This window comes from Penicillium daleae (genome assembly GCF_028827525.1).
Source record: "Penicillium daleae strain IBT 16125 chromosome Unknown utg000002l_segment0_segment0, whole genome shotgun sequence".
NCBI lineage: Eukaryota > Fungi > Ascomycota > Eurotiomycetes > Eurotiales > Aspergillaceae > Penicillium > Penicillium daleae.
The window spans coordinates 3,004,050-3,028,395 of record NW_026623150.1 but is presented as its reverse complement, the minus strand read 5'-3'; the positions used below and the strand labels follow the sequence as shown (position 1 = coordinate 3,028,395).

Sequence of the window (24,346 nt, the reverse complement as noted above, 5' to 3'; positions counted from 1 at the left end):
GATGCAGATGAAAATGCAACCTTACTGTAGCTCTCACAGCCAGGACCACTCAGAGAAGGTAATTGGGTGCACCGTAGGGATATACCCGGCACTAAAGGGGTTGCCATTTGGTTGTGGCGTTTTTGAGTTGATGATCTGACACCAAACTACGAGGCAGATTTCGGAGGATGTTCTGGAGGATCTTTGGGAATTGACGATCAACTGACTCGAGGTCATGCCGCGGCAACCCGCCAGCCTTGTCTGGCCTACCTTCTCTTCTTCAGCCCCTCCTTCCGTCGGAGATTCTGCATTCGACATCATTCCTCTTCAATAAAAAACCCGTGAGCCTCGCCCATCATATCATCTTCTTCGCGTGATTACCTCCCGAAAAGCGGGTTACACGATGAATCCTCCGTTACCATCTTTGACCTCGACCTGGCACAACGGCCCCTACTCAGCCATCTCGCCGTTGCGGCCCGAGCTGAGCGCCGCTGGCAAAACAATCATTATTACGGGAGCGGTAGGATCCCAGCAAAACCCTCAAAGGAGCTTGTTACCTGATTGCTCTGACACATTCCATGCCTCTACTAATTCGCGCGTTTGCTAACAATCACTCCCATCCTCTCTAGGGCAGTGGAATCGGTCGCGCAACTGCCCAGTCGTTTGCCAAAGCAGGAGCCAGCAAAATCATACTAATCGGACGCAATGAGGCCACGCTCCGAGAGACACAGGCCATTTTGGAATGCGACTCCTCCGTCCACGCCGCCGATGTGACGGACGAGAAGGCGCTTACTGCCGTTGCGGCCGCCACTGGGACGTGGGATGTGATGATCCTAGCTGCGGGATACATCTCCCCACGAGCGTCGATCCGGGACTCGTCCGTGGATGACTGGTGGCGGAGTTTTGAGGTATGCAGACACCCGTTCACTATGCTAATACCCGTGTCACAGTGGCGACTCGCCTGGTCATCCTCATTGGTGCTGACTAGATATTGTGACAGACTAATGTCAAGGGCACCATGATAGCGTCCAAGGTGTTCCTTCCCACAGCCAATCCAGGTCGTGCGGCTGTCGTCGCCTTTACTGCGGTGGTTGTGTTCCCCGCGGCCCAGCTGGCCAACCTGTCCGGATATATCACTTCCAAACTGGCAGTGATCAAAGTTATGGAGTTCCTGGCGGCGGAGAATCCCAACGTCTTCGCTGCTGCCCTGCATCCGGGGATGGTCGACACCAAAATCTTCCGCGGGTCTGGCGCAGATCCGAGTCAACTTCCAATGGATTCAGGTAAGCGACGTATTCATTAAGAAGGTCTGTTCTGAACTGATCCATGATGACCACTAGTTGAGCTACCGGCGGATTTTTCAGTCTGGCTAGCAAGTTCAGAAGCCGCGTTCTTGAACGGTCGCTCCGTCTGGGCAAATTGGGACGTGGAAGAACTCAAGGCCAAGGCGAGTGAGATCCAGTCTGGGCTGCTGTTGACCTCGGGGGTTTATGGCTGGCCATTCACATCATCCTAGTTTGTTCCAACAGGCATGCAACGTGGCGGCTGTCATTGTTCCTCATGTAGGACACACGAATGATACTTGATCAAACTCTGAAATACAGATTGATATCCTTAGGCCATGTATGCCCCCACCTAGGAGTACTACGTCTTTGAGTATCACTTCTTTTGAAGTTGTTCACAGGCTTAACATTAAGACATATCTCCATTCCTATTTCTACGAAAAGGGCTCAAGAATACAAGCATAGCAAGCCGACTTGGGCAACCAAGGAGCAACGATGAAGATGTAGTTTAAACTCTATCAAGTAGAAGAGAAATGACAGATCTAATATACATGATACCCAAAGGGCTAGCATATCTCTCGCGGCCAAAGCCCTGTATATACCCCTGGCACAACTCCAAATTCCAGGCAATCAGGATTCTAGCTGTCAATCAATGGTTGCTGTGTGTCGTAACGTTCCTCTGGCGACTGGCGTTGTCAATAGCACACTGAGCGAGACGTTTAACTCAAAGGTGACACCCGCCGCAAATTGAACTTTGGCCGTGTAACAATCCGGGTCCATGGGTCTGCTGTGGCTTTCGATGAGTTGGGATATCATGGAAATAACATCGAGATCCTCATTATTTTCCGGGTCAAATGGGCTAGACAAAATCTTGCAGAACAAATTGATGCTAGCTTGAATGAAATAGGATAGAGAGAACCTTCAATGATCAAAGTCAGCAAAATAAACGTAGTCAACGTGAGTTCTGAAGAGTAAGTATTGGAGTATCGACGTACAAAAGATTCTGAGACCCTAATTCAAATGGAGCATGCAGGAACCGCCCGAGTAGAGATCGGCTTGCGGTAACTGATATAGCGAGGCTAGACCCGGTGCCTTGCGTATCAAGATTGCCAGTCCATGAGTCACAGCGGCTACTGGCTTGGTGAATCATGAGCACCCAATGATGATATTGAAGGTGAAATATTGAGGCCCTCAAATCAACGTACTGCCTAGTGATGCCGGTATATGCTACCAACGAGGGCCGGTTAACGAGGGGAATCGTATTCCTCCATGCCTCGAGGGAATGATCCAAGTCTCGAATCACTCTCAGCAGGTCCGCATTTGACTGCTTCAAAACACAAGGCGAGTATAGATCACGATGGATTTTGGACTGAATGAAGGCAAGGCGGACATATGAGTGAAGACATGACCCTGGATATGGGTCGCCGAATATATGGGGCTTTTCGTTTGATCAGTCAAGCAGCTCGGGGGGTACCATTGCAAAGGTTATGTCACACTGAGCATCTTCGAGCATCGGGGCAAGACCTGTGACGAGGCTGAAACCTTTATCACAGACATAGGCTAACCAGAAGAGGTGTCTCGTATGGTAGTGGATTGGAGATGGATTTTCCCAGGCCAGATGAGGGGAGAAATTACCCTTGAGATCATAGATCAATCGTGAAGCCGCAGCAAGAAGATGGTTGATAGAGTGAAAGTCTCCCGCAAGCCCTTGAGAGCAGAGACACTGTATATACATATTAGAGCGATGGGTAAACACAGAAAAAAAGGCAGAGCAATGGGTTGACATACAAGCAAGAGAATAGCCTGTAGACCATCCACTGTAGCAGCCTCACTGAAAATATCTGGAAAATGCAGATGTGCTTCACAAGCATATTGAAGACTCGTATGGAATGGAAGGTGCTCTGATCCACCAAGCACGATGATAGCAAGTGCATGAAAAGCAAAGACGCAAGCTCTGGCGCTAGCTATTGCAGGCGATGCAGTAGAAACTTTCTGATAATATGCAGCATTGATTGTACTTTGAAACAGGGATGGGTCGAGAATTGGGAAGAACAATGCAAACGTTGATGCCTGGTAGCGCTCGATCTCGGCCTGCAAGACTGATAACTCTGGCAATTTGAGAGGCTCCTTGTTTGCGGCGATGATGGTTGACGCCAAGTACTGCCATCGAGGGAACTCAATTGAAAATCTGTTCAAATCAAAATCTTCCCCGGTGCATGCCTTGATCCATTCCCGGCTGCTTGCAGACAGGACGTGAGTACCATCAAACGTGCAGGTGTTGCCCAAATGGCGGGCTGCTGATTGAAGACTCTGAGCAAATTCAGGAGCCCATGTCTCTGTGCTTTGAGCTTGTGCCTGGAAGGTTTCAATCGAGGCATTGGTTTCTAAATTGATACATGCCCGTCAATATGGCTATTAACTATGCACGAGAAGTGTCAAAAGTCACCTGGATTTCTTGAGGAAGTCGCTGCCAGTGAAGAGAATTTATTCTTAGGAGTAGCACTCCCAGAGGAAGGTGGATTTGAGCTATATGGTCAGCGATGTATTTCTTCCACAGAGCAATGGAATTAAGCAGCCGAGTTGGATCAGACATACTTGGTGCTTTTGGCCGGTTTGCGCGATCGCTCCGCTTTCCGCACAAATGTGCACGGAAGATCCTGATGTGCACACCAGTTACATCTTGGTTTCGCTGTATCACATTGGATCTGACGTTCATGTTAACATAAGATATCCTGTGCCACAATGATATCGGGCTAAAGTCCATCACCAACCTTTCGGGCAAAGCAGACATCGCAAGCGCGGAGCGGGCGCCTTCGACGCCCCGCAGACGAACCGCCGCCAACTCGCCATTTACTGATGATCATAGTTGATCATGTAGGGCGCTCGTCTGCGAGGAGTTTAAGGGCCCTCATTGAGATGCCCCTGTGCCTGTGGGACTCGAATAATTAACTCGGTTCGGGAAAAACTGACGGGATGACGCGTATACAATAAGGCGCCAAGCCAGCGACAACAATCCAGTGTGATTTAAAGTTTTGGGTTCATTTTGCTCCATCCAGCGAAACCATGGGTGTCAAAAAAATACTAACCGACTGACATGTTTCCCAAATTACCAATTCATGGGGAAATTATAATCGATAGGAGTTGGTTCACGTAGTCGACCGAATGAGCGTCCTACAACTAGCCCCGAGAGTTGTTGAGAAAAGAAAATGCAATGATATTCATACAGTTGAAAGAATATGTCGCAGAAAAACATCCCGCCTGAGAAACCGAGATCTATATAGTGCTTTATGTGTTGGGCACCTGTTGATAGCTTTTCTGACCCCATTCGCTCTGTCTCCACTGAAGCTTGTAGGCGTCCAAGCTCTTGAGTTCTGCTCCATTCTGTCCATCGTCCAATGCACGTTGCAGTCGTCCCTTCTTGCGCTGTCGTGCGCACCACCAGCCAAATACCCCAAATAAGATTACTCCCGCTGCTGCTGCTCCGCAGTAGACTCCAATATGGACGCCCTCGGATAAGTCATCCCACTTCTCGGCCAATGTCTTTGTGGGTGCTTTATTAATCTCTTGCTTGGCCGTTGAATTACCGCTATAAATTCAAGTTAGAATCAACGTGAGATAAAGCTCTTGGAAACAGCTCTGGCTGAGGGAACTCACCTAACCACTTCAATACTCTCGTATGTTCCCGTGTGGCCGTCATATTTATATTCCTTTCCGGAATGGAAGTCCTTGACACGCAGACGTTGTATGGACATGGTGAACGGTACATCAGTCCAATTGACGTAACCACCACCCCATTCGAGATTTCCTTGGGTCTGTCCTTTGATACCAACCGGCCAGAGACTGATCTTGACTTTGCAAGGCGTTTGCGGATAGTTCTTGCCGTATACTGTCAATGGCTCCGAATAGTTGACTGTGCGCACCAAGGTGCCATCAATCCACCATTCGAGTCGATCCTTGTCCCAGTAGGAGGTGTAGTTGTGGTATTCGGTGTCTGCATTGGACACAGCATGATATCCGCCACGATCACTCGTCGTGGTGTTGCCCTTGCCGAAGAAGTCGGATTGTACCTCGCTCGTGTTGTATCCCACCCATTCCCAGTCAATCTCATCGAGGTCGTCTGACTGCAAGATCACGCTGCTAATTATTCCTGCGCCCTTTGCCATTTTGACGTGTGCTTCCATCACGCCGAAGAAGATATAGAAGTTCGATACTAAAAGAGTGGATGCGTTTTCCGTCTTGATTGAAAAGTCGGCCCCGGTGCTCGTATAGTCGATGTCTCCGGTGGTCATGTTCCATAGTGTGTCGTCAAGTGTTGAGTTGAACCACCACGTGTGCTCCGTGCCGAGAGCAGCGTCGGCTGGACATGTTTTATTGAGGGGGTTGCAGTCGGTTTCACTGTATGCGAAGACCCCAGTGCCGACGAAGCACACAAAGGAAAAGAGGAATCGGAAAAGAGAGTTCATCGTGGCTGGATGCTCCTTGGCGGGGTGAATAGGAGTTGTGTGTTTAACCTGGTCGAACCCCGGACAGTCTTTGTCACTATCCCTGCTGTCGCCAGCACGCTGCCACAAGGCGGATTGCCAAAATATCGACGGGAAGAGCCTCGTACCCCGGTTTCAAGATTAAAGAGAGTGATCGTTTTGAGAAATACATTGGAAAAGGGGGAATCGTGCATCGCTATCGGCAAACGTAAAATTAGAGGCCCATAGACGAGTCAAAAGCTCGTCTAGCACGAATATGGAAACTGGGAAGACACTATGGCAGATTTGACTATGAAATCCGGTGCCATTGGCTTTTGATAAAGCCGAGATTGGAGCAGCAATGTCCGAGACCCACCACGCGTGTCCCAGAATCTGACCATCGTCGCCCGTTGAATGATGAATCAGAGTACTGCAGGGTCGTAAACTTGGGCAACCTTGATGGAAGCGCCAGATCATAGAGAGAATCTATCACGAGACATTTCTGTTATATATGGATTCCATTTTTTCCATGGTGAAACTTGACAGAGAGAATTTTGGACCGATGGTTGCCTCCAATGGACAACATGACTAAGCGCTCACAAAACTGCCTCGTAAGGCTAGACAAATTAGACCCATTTAAAGTCTCCACTTGGTACCTGATCAAGCGATGTTTTGCTGGATCTCATTGGCGAGACTGGAGCTTGGCTTACGAATGCATGAACGGCTTCCAATCTGTGAATGGAAGCCGAACTAAAATTAGGGACGGGGAGACTCCAAGTTGGCTTTTTCCCTCACGCTATCTTTCATTTCTCATATTTCAGATGCTTAGGATAAAAAGGCTTTCTACAAGGCACAGGGCAGGGGTACTGTGGTTCAAAAGTCAGGATTATTCACAGACCACCCAAAGGGGTTGATTGGATTCGCCGTAAGATCTGTCTGGATGCCTTTCTAGATAGCAATTTTCGTCGGTCTATCTCTCGAATTATGACCAATCAGGTGGATGTAACCTTCTGCGGGGTTTCAAACCTGTGAGACTTACTGTACTCTGTACACAACGAGCATGCCAAGATAATCCATAAATCGATCAAATCCGGACTTCTTTGGCTACTTTAGTGAATTGAAACTCTTTTGCCTGATAAATCAGTAAACGCCATACAAAAAACAAACCAAAAATTCGACGCAAGCTAAAATATCATCACATAAGCCGTTCTATCTGGAAAGACCCCAAAATAACAACAGGGCTCGTTCCTCCATAAGGGTGGAGTGCGCGATACACCCTTGAACGCTAGACACCAAAGTCTTCCACTGTTGTTTCTGCAATGTTTCTCCAGTGGCCCACACGGTCCTGGGCCTGTCCTCTGAGACATACCTCGACGATAGCGCGAATATGATTGACCACAGTTTGCATCGACTCTTGTAGTTGGGTGGGCTCCATTTCTTCCAACATCTTCCCAAATCCTCTCTCTTGGCAGACAGCCTTGAAAACATTCTCCATACGACTCTGCTCTGCCTTGTCTTCCGGGCACGTCTTTGTGTTCCAAAGGAAAGCTCGAGGTGGGTTCCACCTTGGAGCAGGTACCACGCCGCTGAATCTCCATGGTTGTTGATAGTATGGGAACTTGAAGTGGACTCTTTATGCGCTTTACGTTGCAGAGCTACCTTTACAAGAAAAAAAGCACAGGGGCTATTTGCGATAGAAACACCCTACTCCGACCTAGTTAGGTACCCAGATCGATCATGAGTAAGCGTGCATGTCTTCGCTTTCCGCAATACTGATTTTCCTGCGAAATCTCAATTCTTGTTTCCCCTGCGACCTTGGAAGAACTTGTAGATCTCAACTCGATTTTATTTTGTCGTTCTTAAAGAGAAAAAAAATAGGCAGTCAGGCAGTTTTTCTATGTGTGCTCAGGCCTCTTGATCATCCGTCGGCCCGTCCCGAGTTGTTGATCAGCAGACTGTCTAAAGAGACAAGAAGTCAACACGAGAATCCATGATCGATAGTTGACGATCTGGATAGATAATACCGCGGATTTAGATTGATCAAACTTAAAGTATGTACTGTCTCGTATTGACACTATCACTGAAGATGTCCGCGCTTTTGCGGAGCTGAGGGAAGAGAAACTCCCGAGTGACGAGACTTGCATTGAAATGCATGATGAGACTCCGCCTGCAGCCCTCGAACAAACAGGCAGGGCCCAAATGCCTAATAATGATGATCAGACACGGGTGTGTACCTTAATGCATACCTTGCACGGCTACGAGCAGGTCCGCAGCCAGCCACTCCATAATTCAGTCTTCGCGCAACTTGAAAACCAGCCGCAAGCGACCAGGGTTTGAGGTGAATTGATCCTTCAAGTCCCGCAAAACCGTATCACTAGTCTCCCCGGGCGGAATACTGAACTGGTATCGCTGGACTAGTCGTGCAGTGATGAGTCGCATGTCGTTCATGGCGAGCGCGCGACCGAGACAACTGTGGTGGCCTGGCGGGAGCTAGAATTTAATACTGTGCTTTCCATTCGTATAAAAATTTCCTGTACTCACCTAGACCAAATGGCACAAAGCTTGATTTATTGCGTACCATCTCGGGATTTTTGTACCATCGTTCCGGGATGAACTTCTCTGCCTGCTCAAAGCTATCTTCGCCTGGTACGAGTTAGCATCCGTGCATCCCTAGGGCACATGAAATGCACTTACGACGCGAGATACAAAACCTAGGTGCAACCACGGTTGTCTCTGGTGGAATAAACATTCCTGCAACCATGATACCTTTCTCCAGAGTTTTCCTGGTTCCACCAGTAGGCAGGGCAGGATACAGACGCAGGGCCTCGAAAATGGACGCTTCGAGATGAGGACAACCTGATGCCAGTGCCCGCGAGTCTGCAATATCGATTGCTCTGATCTCATCACGAATAATCTCGGTATGGCGTGGTTCTTTAGACAATTCACAAAACAAACCCACAAGAACGGCTGCTGTGGGTTCACTGCCAGCTACAATGGCGAGGATACCGTCACCAGTGAGCCATGGGAAACGTTGGGGATCATCTCGCACATCTTGGAGGAGGTAATGGGCAACATCGGGAATGCTGGAGGTTTCTTTCGGTGACTTTCAAATGATGAGTCAGTTGGAAATAAATATTTCAGCATGGTCATACTCACCTCCAGTCGTTCCAACATCTGCTCCTCGCACCAGGCCACCATTCGGAACCAATCCCTCAGAATCCATACTCGAGGGAAAAGCTTGAACGCAATGTGGATGAACCATGGGACTGGGCTCAACGGTCCAAGAAGGGAGAGGGCCCGCTGCATGAGCAGAATGATGTGATGCCACTCTTGACGAGACAACATGTTAAATGTACGGCTGAAAATAAAGTCTCCCATACGATCAAAGCCAAGCCAGTAGAAAAGGTCCGTAGCTTCAGTGACCTTTCTGTCACTGATATCATCATCGATACAACGCTCGAGCTGATCGATGAGGGGTAGAATGCGTTCCTGGTAGTGATCGAGGGCTAAGTGTGTCAGCTTCGATGTCTACACAAAATAATCGACTTGATTATACTCACCCTGCGATGTGAACCCTCTGTTCCATTGTCGACGTCGCAAGCCATGAGCCTCTTTGTCCCGAGCTGTCACCAAAGATTGCTTGGGGTGCAACAAGTCATACCACTCAGACTTGACGCAGCCTCCATGCGGTCCGTCGATGGCTATGAAGACATCCGGATGGTAGACTGTGATCTCGCTGGGGCCTAGATATTGGGATCGTTAGAACTGCACTCCATGAAAGTGAAGCCAGATCATACCAGTCCTGACAAAGTCCCCGTATTTGCGATGTAGGTCCGACAATACCAGGAAGTTCTGGCGGTGTCTCGACTTCCACGCGTGCCATATCTTGGTGACGCGGGCCCATCTGGGCCCAGGAAAATGTTTGAGACGGTGGAAGTAGACACGATAGATTGTGATGCTGGAGAAAAGAGCGATGAGGTATCCGGAAATCATCCACCGTGCGTGAGGAGTGGCCATAAGCAAGGCCCCGAAGTAGACAAGATGATAGACCAAAATCTCTGGTGCCCAAACATGCCACTCTCCATGAATGAAGACGGCATGGTGCAGTATCATCCCGGAGAGGGCACCTATCAGGATTGAGATGATAGGAGTCATGATGGGATGATGCTGTCAAGAAGAGAATCAGCCTCCAGCGGAGTTGACGAGGGGAACGAGGTTACTCACATTTGGGCAATCAGGGTGTGCAAGGTGTATGCAAACATCACGCCAGGCCATTCTCCAAGATCTCCTACTTCAACAGGGTGAAAATCCACAACGCGCCCAGGGATTCAATGAGATTGACCGACGCGGGAAGTGAAAGGGCTTACCATCTTCTTACCTTTTACCAACGCCACTATGCCTCCTCCGAAGGCAACCTCCTCGATCAATTTACTGCAACTCATCTGGCACTTTACCGAGAGTAACTTTCCGACCTTTGTACTCCCCAACTCGGCCTTTGGTTTACTCGCAGCCCTGGCAGCGCCTCTGCTCACCGACTGTCTGGAACGCCCCTCCATTTGGATTCTTCTCTACCGCGGGCTCGCTGTGATCCTCTTCAACTGGGCCAATGTTTTCGTATTCGACCTCGCTAATCAGCGCCTCCCCGAGTCGAGATTGGAGGACCGGCTGAACAAGCCGTGGCGACCCCTGCCGACTGGACGTATCAGCTCTGAGACAACGCGTCGGTGGATGCTGATCACCATCCCTCTCGTTTTAAGTGTCAGCGCCATCCTCGGCGTGGCAACGGAGAGCGCCTTTATCATGATCCTGACCTGGCTCTACAATGATCTGCGTGGTGGCGACGAAATCATCCGTGATGGGATCATCGCCTGTGGATATGCCCTTTACCTGACCAGCTCACTGCGCATTGCCTCCGGTCTGGACTCTCACATCTCGGAACATGGATATCGCTGGATTGCGATGATGAGCGGAATTATCCTGACAACGATGCAGGTGCAGGACCTGAAAGATCAGATTGGCGACCGGACTCGAGGACGCAAGACTCTTCCGCTTGTGCTGGGCGATACGATCTCACGTTGGACTATCGCCGGTTTCACCTTGTTCTGGAGCATCTCGTGTTCCTACTTTTGGAGGATGTGTCTGTGGGGATATGCATTGCCGATGCTGACAGGCCTCGGTGTCGCATTCCACGTGGTAAGCGGGTCTCACGATGCGAGAGCTTGGCGATGCTGGTGTGCGTGGCAGGTCGTGGTGTACGCGCTGCCCTGGTTCGTTTCGATGCAGAATAAATGAATTGTGAGCGTTGCTGTGGTGGCTTCAGGGGCCTCTTCTATCGGCGAGTAACAGCGCCTGCTTAGTAGAGCGAGACCGATTCCTGACGTCGCAGTTCATCGTCGGTGCATAAATTCTACATGGACATACTCCGTGACTCTGATAGATCACGATCAAACATACAGAATCTAGACGAGCATTGTCATTGAGATAGTTATTTCCTGTTTCCCCTCGTAAACTAAGTATCGGGGGTCCACTGGTTTACTTTCATTTACTTCCTGCACTTCCCTCCCGGCAGAGCACTTTCTCCCTCGACCACCTCTCTGTCACTTTTTCGTTGTCTCGCGTCGCCTATCTCCCATTCCCATATCCCAAAATATCTTTCTTCGAAGGTTCTTGCCCCCATGCGACGACTGATTCTACTTCTTCTGCTGCCCCTGGCACTCTGTGTCAATGCAGCAAACACGACCAACTGTCGCTGCTTCCCTGGTGATCCTTGTTGGCCCTTGCCGCAAGAGTGGACTGACTTCAACACCACGCTTGGTGGTAAGTTGATCTCAACAGTTCCCCTCGGTAGCGTCTGTCACACCAAGGGCGATTTCTCAGCCTACAATGAGCACGCATGCGCGAATTTGATCGCCGACTGGGAGTTTCCCGCCACCCACTACAGGACTTGTACCTCGCCAATGGCTTCTTGGTTCTCCAATTTCTCTTGTGACCCATTCATGCCACGAGATTCTCCGTGTACCATGACTGCAATCCAACCTTATGCGGTCAATGTGAGTGGGGTGCAGGATGTGCGAAAGACACTCCAATTTGCCAAAGACCACAACATCCGCCTAGTCATTCGCAACACCGGTCATGATTACCTCGGAAAGTCGACTGCACCTGGCGGTCTTGCCTTGTGGATGCACCATTTGAAGGGTGCTCAATATTTGCACCATACTTCGGAGTCGTACAGCGGTCTTGCGCTGCGACTTGGTGCTGGCATCCAGGGCTTTGAAGGTATGGCTGCTGCACATGCGCAGAATAAGGTCATTCTGACTGGGAACTGTGAAAGTGTGGGAATTGCAGGTGGCTATAGCCAAGGTGGAGGCCACGGTCAACTCGCTTCTCGGTTCGGCCTGGGGGCGGATCAGGTCCTCGAGTGGGAGGTCGTGACTGCCGCTGGACAACATCTCATCGTGTCACCCGAGAAATACTCTGATCTGTACTGGGCTTTATCCGGGGGTGGTGGTGGCACCTTTGCTGTGGTCATGAGTGTCACTGTTAAAGCACATCCAGAAGTCAGCACGGCTTCGGCCACCCTCACATTCAGCGGGGCTTGTGTCTCAACAGAAACATTCTGGAATATCGTCCGCACTTTTGTCGTTGACATTGCTCCACTGGTCGATGCTGGAGCCGTGGCTATATGGGCAGTCATTGGAAAATCATTCGGTTTGACACCTATATCTTGGCCTGCTGGTACTGTGGATCAGCTGCACAACGGTCTGGCGTCCACCCTGACTCTGTTGGATCAAAGCAAGATCAAGTATGGTAAGTATCCGTACGAGATTACCTTCGAAGAGGACTAGTTACGCGAGCTAACCGTAGAGGTGTATGGCAATAGCATACAACATCCAACAATTTCCTACATTTTGGGACAGCTACTGCGCCATGAACCCGCACAGCAACATCACAGAGGCTCAGGTTGGAGGTCGACTCATACCACGTTCCGTTCTCGAGTCTGATCCTGCCAGCCTCATGAAAACTCTGAGGGGGATTTCTGAAATGGGCGTTGTGGTATCAGGCGTTTCCCTCAATGTTTCCCGCTCCCCAGTGCCTTACAATGCCGTCAACCCAGCTTGGCGAGACGCTGCCATTTCCATCGTTCTTGGAACGTAGGTCATATGGGCTCCAAAAATCAAACTAGTTGTTTTTGCTGACAGAATCAAGGGGATTTAACTATACCGATCGTGAGGAGAATGTCAGGTGCCAGTCATTGCTGACTGACGTCCTCGTCCCTCGCCTGACTGCAATCAGTCCTGACAGTGGCGCCTACCTCAACGAGGCGGATTGGAACCAACCCGACTGGCAATCAACATTCTATGGCAGTAACTACCCGGCTCTGGAGGAGATCAAACAAAAGTTTGACCCAGATGAAGTATTTTACGCCCGCACTGCGGTCGGAAGCGAGACATGGTCTGAGCAAAGCGATGGCCGGCTGTGCCGAGTTTGAAAGTGGAATCTGGGTCTTTCAACTACATATCTAGAGCTTCATCCATAGAGTGCATATTGGAAATAAGATGTGTTTATCATTGCTATCCACCTTGCTGAGCTAAGTTGCATCTATTGCAGCTGAGGGGGATGAGCTTAGTCTTCCGTGGTATCCTGATGCGTCTAGACGGTAGCACCACGAATCAAATCAGCCGCACGCTCGGCCACTGCGTATACCGTCGCCAGAGGGTTAGCATGAGGAATCAACGGGAAGACACTAGCGTCAACAACTCGCAGATTCGCCGTCCCGTAGAGAGTCAACTTCTGATCCACTACCCCTCCCTCACTCTTGGGAAGCATCGCAGCCGTTCCACAGGCATGATGCGCCGGCAACGCTGTCGCCCGCAGATCCTTCTTGATAGATTCGATATCCAAGTCTGCACTGTTTTCTTGGAAGAAAGAGCTCAAAGCCTGGGAATTAATCAGCTCATAGCAGTTTCGCACATGTGTGGCCAAGGTCTCTAGATCTAGCTCCTTGCTAGCCAGTCCCGCGTCAACTGTAGGCAGTGCGTCAGGGTCGGTGGTTGAGATATGACAGCTGCCGCGGGACAGTGGGAAGCTTATTATTGGCACTAGTATTGCCATAGTTGGGGCCATCACACCTAAGACGACTGAAGCTGTAGCTTCAGTGGGGCTTTCGATGATTGAGCGAATCGCGCGATTGGTGAAACTGTCAAATTCCGTAGTGTGTGACGAAAGAAGCGTGCTTTGTTCGTTGGGGTCTAGTCTTGTCATGGCATAGCTCTTAAAACCAGGCTGGATATCCTTCAAGTCGGGATGTTCTTTCAGCGGAGCTATAATAGGGCCCATGAGATGGTTCTGGAGGTTCTCTCCTACCCCAGGCAGATCAAGGACAATGGGGATTCCGAGGCTCTGCAGTCGCTCTTTTTGGCCGATGCCAGATAGCTCGAGGAGCTTCGGTGTGTGGAACGCGCCAGCCGCGAGAATGACTTCTCTTGATGCTTTGGCCGTGACGATCTGCCCTTTCTGCATGTACTCGACACCAGTAGCAGTGATATTAGAGCCCTGGGAGTCGAACAGAATACGACGAACGGTCGCATCTGTAACAACGTTCACGTTAGAGCGCCCCAACGCCATGCTTCCATATCCACGATCAGCACCACTGCGCTGACCCGACACCGGGTCGATGGTAGCGGCATAAGCACGAGGTCCTAGAGACTGTTCTTCTGCGAGGATATCCGGATTGAATTCGTATCCTTGAGCTGTGAAGGCCTTGTTCCACGCATCCAGAAGAGGCTTGCTACCCGCGTCAGCAAGCGCAGGGAATGTCAACTGCACGGGACCCGTCGAAGCACTGCGTTGTGTTTCTTTCAGAGCAGGGTGCGACTCCGACGCTGTAACGGTATAACTCTTTTGGAGGTATGGCAGCAGAGACTTCCAGGTCCAGTCTGGATTACCAAGTTTGGCCCACGCGTCGATCCCAGCGGGTGATGGGGCGACATATGCCATTCCATTGATGGCAGAGGATCCGCCCAAGACTCGTCCTGCTGGGTGATCGAGTTCGCGATTATTCAAGTTGGCCTGTATTCCGGGTATTCAGCGCTTCTATTCTTCAGCAAGAGTTGCATTATTGAAGAACCCGTACCTGTGGTGCGATTTTCACTTTCCAGTCAAGCTCCGATCCGCCTAACGCTCGCCAGGCATCAGGGTCTTGTACCTTGGGGTCTTCGGTACGGTCGGGGCCGCTCTCAAGGACCAGTACTTTGACATTTGGATCTTCTGAGAGGCGAGCAGCGACTACCAGTCCGGCAGTGCCTCCTCCAACGATGATGTAGTCTGCTGTTTGGGGAAGATCCGTCGAGGCCATGTCGATAATGTTGGTCTGGCGTGGAGTGGAACGTTGAAGAGGAGCAAGGGCTGACTTTCAGGTGACGAGCAACAGTACCGTAGGGATGGCCTGTGGCACACACACGGAAGGAATGAAATCTTCGCTTCCTACGGTGGTTTTTTTCTTTCTATTTATCTTTGTGTGTCTGTTTTCTGATCAAGCAAATATCTCCGAGTCCAACATCCCGCCGGCTGGACTTTGTACCGTCCGGCGCAAGGCTGCTGCTTACACGACGGGATTTACTTCGACTTTGGGGGCCATTTCAATAGTCTACCAGTCTGACGGCTTATGAGGTGGTATTTTTCCCAAATTTAGATCTTGTTGGGTTACCAAAAAAAAATAAGCAAACAAAAAAGTTGACCGTTGTGATGCAGTCTGCCTTCAACGCTATACACAGTCAAGATCATGGCATACCTGGCAGGGGAGGTTCTTCCATAAGTCTTATTCTACAGTGAATTAACCATATCCCTGTAGAATTTCGAAGAGTCCAAGTTTGCCCGTAAGTAAGTTTGACAATGAATCCTCTGATTTTGGTAACTATTCTTGGCCCCAAAGTCCTTTGTCACACTTTCTCAACTCAATTCTCAGTTGTCTTCGGGTCGGTTGGTTGGCTGTCAATAGCTCTAAATATGAGGTTAGACACTACCATAATGGCTCAATTGCGGGACTAGGATCACTGGGTTGATTCAAACTCGTCGGATGGCTTGAGTGGCCGAGCTAATAGAACTAACGGGCGCAAAATCCGGCTGATTTCTTCCAGTGACATGCCTGCAGTCTCTGGGACCATGAAGTAGGTGTAGAGCAAAGCAACCATGCAAAATACAATGAATAGAATGAATGCTCCCCATTGATGAATGTTGGCAAGCATTGAAGGAGCAACCTTGGGGATCGCAAAGTAGAAAAGCCAGTGAAAGCATTGTGATAATGCCCCTCCAAACGAACGGATCTTGTTAGGCCAGAGCTCGGCACCAAACAGGTAAGGTAAGCTGTAAAGACCGATGGCCCATCCAAACGCATGTATGTAAATGAAGGTCAACGCTGCATCTGTCGAGTTTTTGCTCACATGTTCTTTGTTCGTTTGATAAATCTTGAGATACCCAGCAAGATACGAATGGCAGAGAATTTGAACCGAGATTCCTATCATAAGGTATTTTCGACGGCCAGCGAGGTCAATGAAGAAAAGCGATGCAGCCACGCAGCATACCCACTTTGCAACAGTATACAAACCCGTTGAATAAACCTTGACACCCGAGTCTGTGACACCGATCATTCCGAAAATCGTTGGTAGGAAGTTGGTGATTGTGTTAGCCTCGGACATTGGGAGAGAATATACATGATGATCGTCAATTGCACTCGGCGTAGATTGGACTTCACCAGAAAAGTCTCCCGGATGATTTGGATGGAACTATTATTTCCAAGTCCGGCATTCCGATCTTCGATATGATATGCCATGCTATTAAACTCGGTAGCCACAAACTCCGCATTAGCTGGCAATCCACGAAGCCGGACCAATGCAGCAAGAGACTTGTCATACTCGTGGTCAAGTAGGAGCCACCTAGAAGACTCCTCGGCCCAAAAAGTGAAAATGATACTCAGTGCAGGGGCAAATGTGTGAGAGAACCATGGAAATTGGTACTGTAGGGCCGTTGTGGGTGCGACGTTAATGGAGCAGCCGTAGACGAGGAACACACCCACTGCTTGGCCAGATAGCATGCAAATAGTGAACCACAGAGTCATCAGGCATCTGAAAGCTGGAGGAGCGATTTCTGATATTGCCATTGGAGAGATGACTGACAAGGCTCCAATTCCGAGGCCGGTAATGATTCGACCAACATAGGGAGCTCCCGCGTTACCAGATGAAAAGCAGGAGATGAGGGAGCCAATAATGTAGATGAGGGAATATACTCGAAGCGACATCTTTGACCAATGTAATCGTTGATTAGGAACGAAAGGAGTGCTCCAACTCCAGCGCCCAGGTTGACTAGGGACACGATGCTGGATATATCCCGTATCGGAACCTCGTGGTCGGAGCGTTGATGAATGTCTTTCAAGGTGAGTGGTCACCATTTTGATGAGTAAGGACTTTGAAACTCTGTTCTAATTGAATTAGTTACTACTCTTGGACAGCATATGGAAGTGCTCAAGACACATGAAGGTTTGCTCCAATCCAATTCAAATGATATGAATTATCTTATATGGTTGAACCTTCTAGCTGGCGGCAAACCGACAAGACACACTGAGAGATGGATTTCGAAAGACCTGGTCCCGTGCACGTGTGGTCGCGTTTTATCAAGGCCTCATACCATGGGTACGGGGAATTACTCCTATCTAGCTAAACATCCGAAGTACTAATATTAAATATCGCAGGCTTCGCTGCAAGCCTCCACCAAAGGTGCCATTTTGATAGTAGCATCCAGTGAGGTCGAGTATCACGCAAGAACAAAGCTCAATGCCTCACCCATAGTATGTGGTGTCTTGGGCGGTGTTAGCGGTGGTATTGCTCAGTCCTATCTCACGATGGGCGTGACAACAAGCATGAAGACGGTTGAAGTGACACGTACAAAGATCGGCGCCCAAGGTGCCCGAGTTCCCGGAACGATGGAGATGTTCTTTAGCATCCTTCGCGAAAAGGGGATCCGTGGTGTGAATAGGGGTGTCAATGCCGTTGCATTGCGACAAGTTACCGGATGGTCTTCCAGAATTGGCATCTCTCGCTTTGCCGAGGAGAGCATCCGATCTATAACTGGGAAGGCCGAGAATGAGAAGCTTAAATTTGGAGAGAAAGTCTTGGCATCAATCATTGGTGGTGCACTTAGTTGCTGGAACCAGCCTTTTGAAGTGAGTTTTCCTTTCAAATGACTCAAGGCTGGTGATGTACTAATTGCCCAGGTGCTCCGCATGGAAACGCAATCTATGAAGAATGATCCCACTCGACCTGCCAATCCGACCATTGTATCCACGTTCAAGCACATTCTTGCCGTTTCTGGATTCAAGGGATTGTTCCGCGGCGTGGTTTATACGGGGAGTAGCGGCATGGGCGACAATCTGTATGGTGGGATTTGGCGATACGGTCAAAGATTTAGTCGCAGGCAAGTGAACTTGCATTATGATATTTTCCCTCTTTCATCTTTCATACCGTTTAAAAAATAAATTAGACTGCCTCGATGATAACATGACAATCAAATAAACAACAATGGCAACTTTGCTTTTAAGTAGTTAGTGAAGAATCCATTAGTTGATCTGCGGAAAGCTACAGATGATAGAAGTGAGCTATGGCAGTACAACGATTTTGGCAGTCCACGGATGATTGGACCAAGCCGAGTCCAGCCCTCCGCACGGCGGTCTCCGCACTGGATCCGCCGCGGCTGCAGCCCGAGCTTCAGCTTCGTTTTCCTCCTTCCTCCCAGCACGTCATTTGGAGGACTCGATTCTCACTTTTCGGGCAACTGACCACGACCGTTGTCCCAGGTGCAATGTCGACCGACGAGCCACCAAGAGCCCCGGTCTCAGAGGAGACCCCTCTGCTCCGTGATGCTCACCCCGCCCAAGCTGACCGGCCGAATGGGCAGGAACCGCTGACCGAGGAGCGTCCGACAAGAGAACTGATTTTGATACTTGGGAGTATTTGGCTAGGTGTTTTCCTTGCTGCGCTCGGTATGTCTTTCGATACTGTCTGCCATTGGTGTTGGGGGAGTGCTGACTGAATCTCTTTGCAGATACGACCATCGTTGCGACATTATCCGCCCCCATCTCCTCCTCGTTCAACTCGTTCTCACTTCTCTCGTGGCTGGCTACATCTTACCTCATCTCGAATGCCGCCTGCCAGCCCCTAAGTGGTCGATTGACCGACATCTACTCTCGTCGCTGGGGCTTGGTCTTTTCCAATGTTTTCTTCGCCCTGGGCAACTTGATCTGCGGTCTTGCTCAAACGCAATGGGCCATCATCTTGGGTCGCGTCGTTGCGGGTGTTGGAGGCGGTGGTTTGACTGCTATCTCAACCTTTGTTACCTCTGATCTGATTCCATTGCGCAAAAGAGGCGTCTGGCAGGGTATTGGTAACATCTGCTACGGGGCTGGCATGGGTCTGGGCGGGGTATTCGGTGGATGGATTAATGATACGCTGGGATGGCGATGGGCCTTTTTGATCCAGATCCCCTTCTTGGTTGTCTCGTGCGTCTTGGTTATTTTCTTAGTGAATATCCCCGTGAAGGATGCCGATAAGGCGCGTATTAAGCGCGTTGACTTCTTCGGAGCCATTACCTTGGTCCTTACCTTGGTCACACTGCTGCTGGGTCTCAACACCGGCGGGAACCAAGTGCCATGGAGTCACCCAATTGTCCTGGTTTCATTGTCACTATCGGCAGTGTTCCTAGGTATCTTCATCTACGTGGAGGCTTACATTGCGACCGAGCCTGTGATCCCAGTGAGACTCCTTCTGGACCGGACGGTGGCATCCGCCTGCCTGACCAACTGGTTCACGACAATGGCAGTATTTGGACTACTCTTTTATCTCCCAGTCTATTTCCAGGTTCAGGGTCTCTCAGCTACCGCGGCTGGGGCTCGTCTGATTCCGCAAGCCATTGGAACCTCCATTGGGTCGCTGGGAAGTGGCTTCATCATGCGAGGCACGGGTCGCTACAAGATCCTCAACTATGCGGTTATGACTCTGCAGGTCCTTTCGGCAGGCTTGATCTGTACCCTGAAGTTGGATACGCCCGTGTGGCTGCCGTTTGTGTACTTCTTCCTGGGAGGTGTCGCGTATGGAAGCATGTTGACCATTACCTTGGTGGCACTGATTTCAGCCGTGGATCACCAGCACCATGCAGTGGTGACTTCGGCCTCTTATGCATTCCGCAGCACCGGCAGCACCATTGGCATCACCGTTGCCTCAGCCGTGTTCCAAAACACCGTGAAGACTGGCCTGTGGTCTCGATTTGGCGAGCGTGAGCATGCAGCGGAGATCATCTCCCGACTCCGGGACCGCCTGGATGAGATCCGCAAGCTGCCTGAAGACTGGATTCCAGGTGTCTTGGACTCGTATATGGGCTCCTTGCGGGCGGTATTTGTGACGCTACTGGGATTGACTATCTTGGGAGCGGCGGTTAGTATGGCGATGCGAGAGCACAAGCTGCACAACAATCTCTCTCGTCGGTGAGATTATTGCATGTGAAGATAAATTGGGCATGAAGAGTGGAGTATAAAAGGAAGCGGGAGTCATGAATGTCAAGTATATACTCGATAGACTACAATCATGATGGTCATACCTACCTTAACTAGTACCTTACCTTGAGGCCCATCGGAGGAACCCCACATTAGTCAGGAGTCCCACTTTCTTCACCGCCCCGGCCACCGCCCCGCCAATCACGCCGAAGCGCTGCTGCACGGCTGCCCGCTGGTAAGCGGCGACTGGTGCTTTGGCTGCATTTTTTTGGCCTCGATCAATTCTTGGGGCTCTTCATTGGTTCTCTGCAGGCGCCAGTTGAGTTGGACTTGCTGATTGTTGTGCTGGACGTACTTCCTCTTGCTGCACCCCCCTCCGTCTCCTAAACGCTTGGAGCCGAATATACGGAGTCGCGCGCAATATCCGCAGGTTTTTGAGTGGCGAGACGTGGCGACCTGGAACCAGTTTCCCCGGCCCAGACTGACAAAGTACACCGCTCACAGCAGGGAACAAAGCTCGAGTCAGGCAGGTTACACAACGGATCTCTCAGCGGTAGAAAGGTCTAGGTCCTGGCGTCTTGGTGGTGGATACGACTGGAGGAGTTTAAAGACCCGTCACCGCTTCGATTGCCTGATCTTCAACCCAATCCGCTGCTGTCGGATAAGCATTTAAGGCTTAATTGGACTGCTTTGTGACTTGACTACGGGCGCTTGATCGATATTCTACCTTCCTAACGACTCATCCTCTCGCAACCCTTGCCACCCTTCCCCCTTTCGACTGGCGCAATTCCTTATCAGTATACCGAGTATACCGAAGCCGAACTCACGAAGTCATCATCGGCCCGGGCATGGCAGTTGGTTTTTGGCCCAATAGCACCCTCCCGAACAACCCGAAGACCATCATTACGGAGTTGGAGCGGAACAGTGAGATGGAGGTGGATGGCGACGCCGAGGAGACGGTGATCGGCAACAAAGAAGGCTATCGGGTCTGCTCCGACCAGTCCATGCGCGATTTCTCCACGCCGAGTCCACGACGGCGACGCCTGCTCCTTTCGACTGACAGCGCTTTCGCTGACACGGTTCTCCCCTCGCTAGTCAAGAACCCGTTCATCGAGCTGCGCTTGATCACGGACGAATCCTCGGCGCTGCTGGTCGGCACAAACAAAATCCCACATTACACAGACTCGGTCGATAGTACGACCTTTGACAAGAAGACCAGCGCCCGAAAATGGCTCAAGGCGAAAACGGCCGAGCTATGCGAGTGGGCGGATATGCTGCTGGTGGCTCCCATTGACGCGGGCACTTTGGGGTCTATGTTGGCGGGGTTAACCAACACATTGACCCTGGCGCTGTTGAGGGGATGGGTGTCCAGCAAGCCCGTAATTTTTATCCCGGGAATGACTGTTTCAGAATGGGATCATCCACTTAGTGCGCGACAGCTGGAAGAGATCAACCGATTCTGGCCCTGGATCCGGATCGTTCAACCCGTGCTCTGGAAGTCTAACGGACCAGAAGAATTGACGCCACTGCCGTGGGATGGGCTGCAAGATCTGCACAGAAGTCTGGAAAAAGGCTTGAGTTTACCTCCATGGGAGAGACCCTTTTCCCAAAGCTCTTCTAGTGTGAAGGTGACGCCATCATCTGGACTGGGTCCGCCAGCAAAGCCGTCGGGATGTGATACCGCAACGGCACTTCGCCAGCTTCAGACTCATTGGCCAAATCCAGAAACGAGAGTCCGCTCACTTCCCTTTGAGATCTGGCTCAATATATTCGAGGATCAATTAGGGGACTGGGAGATTGCAAAAGCCGTGGGCATCCCAACCAATCTCCCAGTTCCTCAAGAATGGCAGAGCCACCTCTTGAAGATGTCCACGCCGGCGTCTCTTGAATACACGATTCTCCGGGGCTCGTTTGCCGCAATGAAGAAACGCATTGACAGCTTGCCTCGGTGGAAACCATTATCAGATCTTGCCTGTCATCTCATTGTGAAATTCTCCCGTACCGATATCCTCTCCTACCTCACCGAGAATCACCTCGACCTCCTCTGGACTACATCACGCCTTACAAACATTCCCTACCGTGCGTCCGCCATCTATGGCAACCCCACTGTTCTCACCTGGTGGCGTGACGCACCCGCACTTCCTAATAAAGAGTTCGCCGCCGACGCCATGGACGGTGCCTCCCGCGCTGGCTTCACTCACGTTCTAGACTGGTGGCTACATTCAGGTCTCCCGCTCCGGTACAGCGAGCGAGCCCTTGAGTCAGCCAGCGCCGAGGGCCGGGTCGCCGTGTTGGACTGGTGGAAGGCTGCATCAGCGAATGCACCCATTCACAAGCCGATCCCTCTCAAAGTAGGCAAATCCGTCCTACTTGCTGCGCAATCCGGGCGTATCGCCTCCCTGGCCTGGTGGGATGCCTCTGGTATTCCATACAGTCATGCCGAGAACGTCACACGCATTGCCAGTACGCACGGCCATGTACATGTCCTCGATTTCTGGTACCGACTCAAAGGACCGAAGATGATTTTTGACAATCAGGTCCTTGTCGGCCCCACGAAAAATGGTCACGACCACGTTTTGCAATGGTGGAAGGACTGCGGCTTGCGGGTCGAGTTTAAGACCTGCGATATTGAGGAAGCTCTAGAAGATGCAGTTTCCGGTGCGGATGGTCGCGTCCGTCGCTGGTGGGAGTGCAACGGCCTAAACCTTGGCGTTGGCACACGCGAGTGGATGAAGACCAAGGTGCTTTAATTTGCATATAAGCATTTCATTGATTTCGAGGGGTTTACGAGCTCCATCTTGGGGGGTGTTCCATAAAGGCCAGCACCTTTGTCTTGTCTTCATTTGCGATTGCGCTTTACTCTGCTTTCGCTCTACTTTACTCACGACACCAGATGACGATGATCCATAATACCCATTTGCCTTTTTCATCAGTTCTGTCATTTACATGCGCAATCGATTGACCGGTGGCGCCGAAAAAGGGGATTCCATCTTTCTTTCTGCTTGTATCTACCTCCATCTGTGCTGCACATGAATCTGCCAAATCACTCCCACTTCTCCAAGTGTACATGTTTAATCTCTGCACCCTTGATAGCACCTTTGATTTTACCGAATTCCTTAAACGCATCAGACTGGGCAAATCCAAAGTGGTCTTCGACTTTGTTCCACCCGGTGAAGAGCACGAATTCCTCGTCCTCGCCTTCTTTATCGACCCGCCAGCTACCGGCGTAGCTGTAGGGTGCCGTGTAGTCACCTAAACGAGGGGCGCCTGCATTGAAGATCCTCTCGAATTCGGCTTTCTTGCTCGCCTCAACGAAGTATCGGCTTATACCAAGGACGGGTGCATTTAGCGGAATGCTGTGTGAGGACGGCTGTTCCACGAGATGTCAGACCCCTCGGACTCTACCTGGGAAACACAGACAGAAAGTGGGTATAACCCACATCAATATCCAGATGAAACAACCACTCAATATTAATAGCATCCTTGAGTTCAGCCAGTAACCGCTGATTTGGCTCCGAAGTAATCCACTCTCCGAAATGCTCGGCCACAGACGCCCACCCACCGAGAAGATACACCAGTCCCGAGTCTTCGAGCTGATGGAGGAAATGCACTGGGTACTTCGACCATGCTGATTGTTCTTTGATGACGTCCCGGAAACTAGCCTTGGTGGCTGCTGATGGTGTCTGTTCCTTGAGACGGAAGAGAGCGAATTCGGTGATGGGCATGATGGCGGGTGGGAATTGTTAAGGATTGTGATAATTGTGTGTAGAATCTTGGAAGATGATCTCGTTCTCTGACGCTATCTTTATTTATCTCTTTCCATGGAGTTAAATACTCGGAAATATCGCTGTTCCGCGGCCGAATGTTGGGTCCTGTTTGCAAGAATCTTGGCGGAGCCTTGAGGCAACCATTCGTGCGCGTCCCGCTGTAACTAAACAGATGACCCCATTTACCTAAATGGGATACGCAGTACGAGATCTCCATGTGTAGGGCTGTAGGCATCAGGCGACTCGTCATCAAGCACACGGCCCTGCATGTATCGAGGGAAAATTGAATGAGTATTTCACATTTGCTACGTCAGCGGAAAA

At 50.5% G+C, this 24,346-nt stretch overlaps 11 protein-coding genes across 11 annotated transcripts; 6 read left to right on the top strand and 5 right to left on the bottom strand.

Moving 5' to 3' along the window:
• Positions 1–382: 382 nt before the first annotated feature.
• On the top strand, positions 383–1,495 carry N7458_002091 (SDR family NAD(P)-dependent oxidoreductase; the record flags this gene model as incomplete). The annotated part of the gene is made up of 4 exons (XM_056905474.1): positions 383–499; positions 609–887; positions 980–1,262; positions 1,320–1,495. The coding sequence occupies 4 exons, from the start codon at positions 383–385 to the stop codon at positions 1,493–1,495; spliced, it is 855 nt and encodes a 284-aa protein (XP_056769581.1).
• Positions 1,496–4,547: 3,052 nt separating this feature from the next.
• Positions 4,548–5,725, bottom strand: N7458_002090 (glycoside hydrolase family 16 protein; the record flags this gene model as incomplete). The annotated part of the gene is made up of 2 exons (XM_056905473.1): positions 4,548–4,848; positions 4,917–5,725. The coding sequence occupies 2 exons, from the start codon at positions 5,723–5,725 to the stop codon at positions 4,548–4,550; spliced, it is 1,110 nt and encodes a 369-aa protein (XP_056769580.1).
• A 2,286-nt stretch (positions 5,726–8,011) lies between these two features.
• Positions 8,012–9,877, bottom strand: N7458_002089 (cytochrome P450; the record flags this gene model as incomplete). The annotated part of the gene is made up of 6 exons (XM_056905472.1): positions 8,012–8,202; positions 8,264–8,365; positions 8,417–8,825; positions 8,879–9,228; positions 9,283–9,465; positions 9,520–9,877. 6 exons carry the CDS (start codon positions 9,875–9,877, stop codon positions 8,012–8,014), a joined length of 1,593 nt encoding a protein of 530 aa, XP_056769579.1.
• Positions 9,878–10,117: 240 nt separating this feature from the next.
• Positions 10,118–11,014, top strand: N7458_002088 (UbiA family prenyltransferase; the record flags this gene model as incomplete). Its single annotated transcript, XM_056905471.1, has 1 exon — positions 10,118–11,014. One exon carries the CDS (start codon positions 10,118–10,120, stop codon positions 11,012–11,014), a length of 897 nt encoding a protein of 298 aa, XP_056769578.1.
• Positions 11,015–11,397: 383 nt separating this feature from the next.
• Positions 11,398–13,211, top strand: N7458_002087 (FAD-linked oxidoreductase sor8; the record flags this gene model as incomplete). The annotated part of the gene is made up of 3 exons (XM_056905470.1): positions 11,398–12,529; positions 12,603–12,873; positions 12,929–13,211. 3 exons carry the CDS (start codon positions 11,398–11,400, stop codon positions 13,209–13,211), a joined length of 1,686 nt encoding a protein of 561 aa, XP_056769577.1.
• Positions 13,212–13,372: 161 nt separating this feature from the next.
• Positions 13,373–15,077, bottom strand: N7458_002086 (GMC family oxidoreductase; the record flags this gene model as incomplete). Its single annotated transcript, XM_056905469.1, has 2 exons — positions 13,373–14,791; positions 14,856–15,077. The coding sequence occupies 2 exons, from the start codon at positions 15,075–15,077 to the stop codon at positions 13,373–13,375; spliced, it is 1,641 nt and encodes a 546-aa protein (XP_056769576.1).
• A 694-nt stretch (positions 15,078–15,771) lies between these two features.
• N7458_002085 (general substrate transporter) lies at positions 15,772–17,015 on the bottom strand (the record flags this gene model as incomplete). Its single annotated transcript, XM_056905468.1, has 2 exons — positions 15,772–16,407; positions 16,473–17,015. 2 exons carry the CDS (start codon positions 17,013–17,015, stop codon positions 15,772–15,774), a joined length of 1,179 nt encoding a protein of 392 aa, XP_056769575.1.
• Positions 17,016–17,615: 600 nt separating this feature from the next.
• On the top strand, positions 17,616–17,957 carry N7458_002084 (mitochondrial DNA replication protein; the record flags this gene model as incomplete). Its single annotated transcript, XM_056905467.1, has 1 exon — positions 17,616–17,957. The coding sequence occupies one exon, from the start codon at positions 17,616–17,618 to the stop codon at positions 17,955–17,957; it is 342 nt and encodes a 113-aa protein (XP_056769574.1).
• Positions 17,958–18,370: 413 nt separating this feature from the next.
• Positions 18,371–20,253, top strand: N7458_002083 (uncharacterized protein; the record flags this gene model as incomplete). The annotated part of the gene is made up of 2 exons (XM_056905466.1): positions 18,371–18,752; positions 18,815–20,253. 2 exons carry the CDS (start codon positions 18,371–18,373, stop codon positions 20,251–20,253), a joined length of 1,821 nt encoding a protein of 606 aa, XP_056769573.1.
• An 853-nt stretch (positions 20,254–21,106) lies between these two features.
• On the top strand, positions 21,107–23,008 carry N7458_002082 (uncharacterized protein; the record flags this gene model as incomplete). The annotated part of the gene is made up of 1 exon (XM_056905465.1): positions 21,107–23,008. The coding sequence occupies one exon, from the start codon at positions 21,107–21,109 to the stop codon at positions 23,006–23,008; it is 1,902 nt and encodes a 633-aa protein (XP_056769572.1).
• Positions 23,009–23,301: 293 nt separating this feature from the next.
• On the bottom strand, positions 23,302–23,983 carry N7458_002081 (uncharacterized protein; the record flags this gene model as incomplete). The annotated part of the gene is made up of 2 exons (XM_056905464.1): positions 23,302–23,628; positions 23,699–23,983. The coding sequence occupies 2 exons, from the start codon at positions 23,981–23,983 to the stop codon at positions 23,302–23,304; spliced, it is 612 nt and encodes a 203-aa protein (XP_056769571.1).
• Between the last annotated feature and the right edge of the window lie 363 nt (positions 23,984–24,346).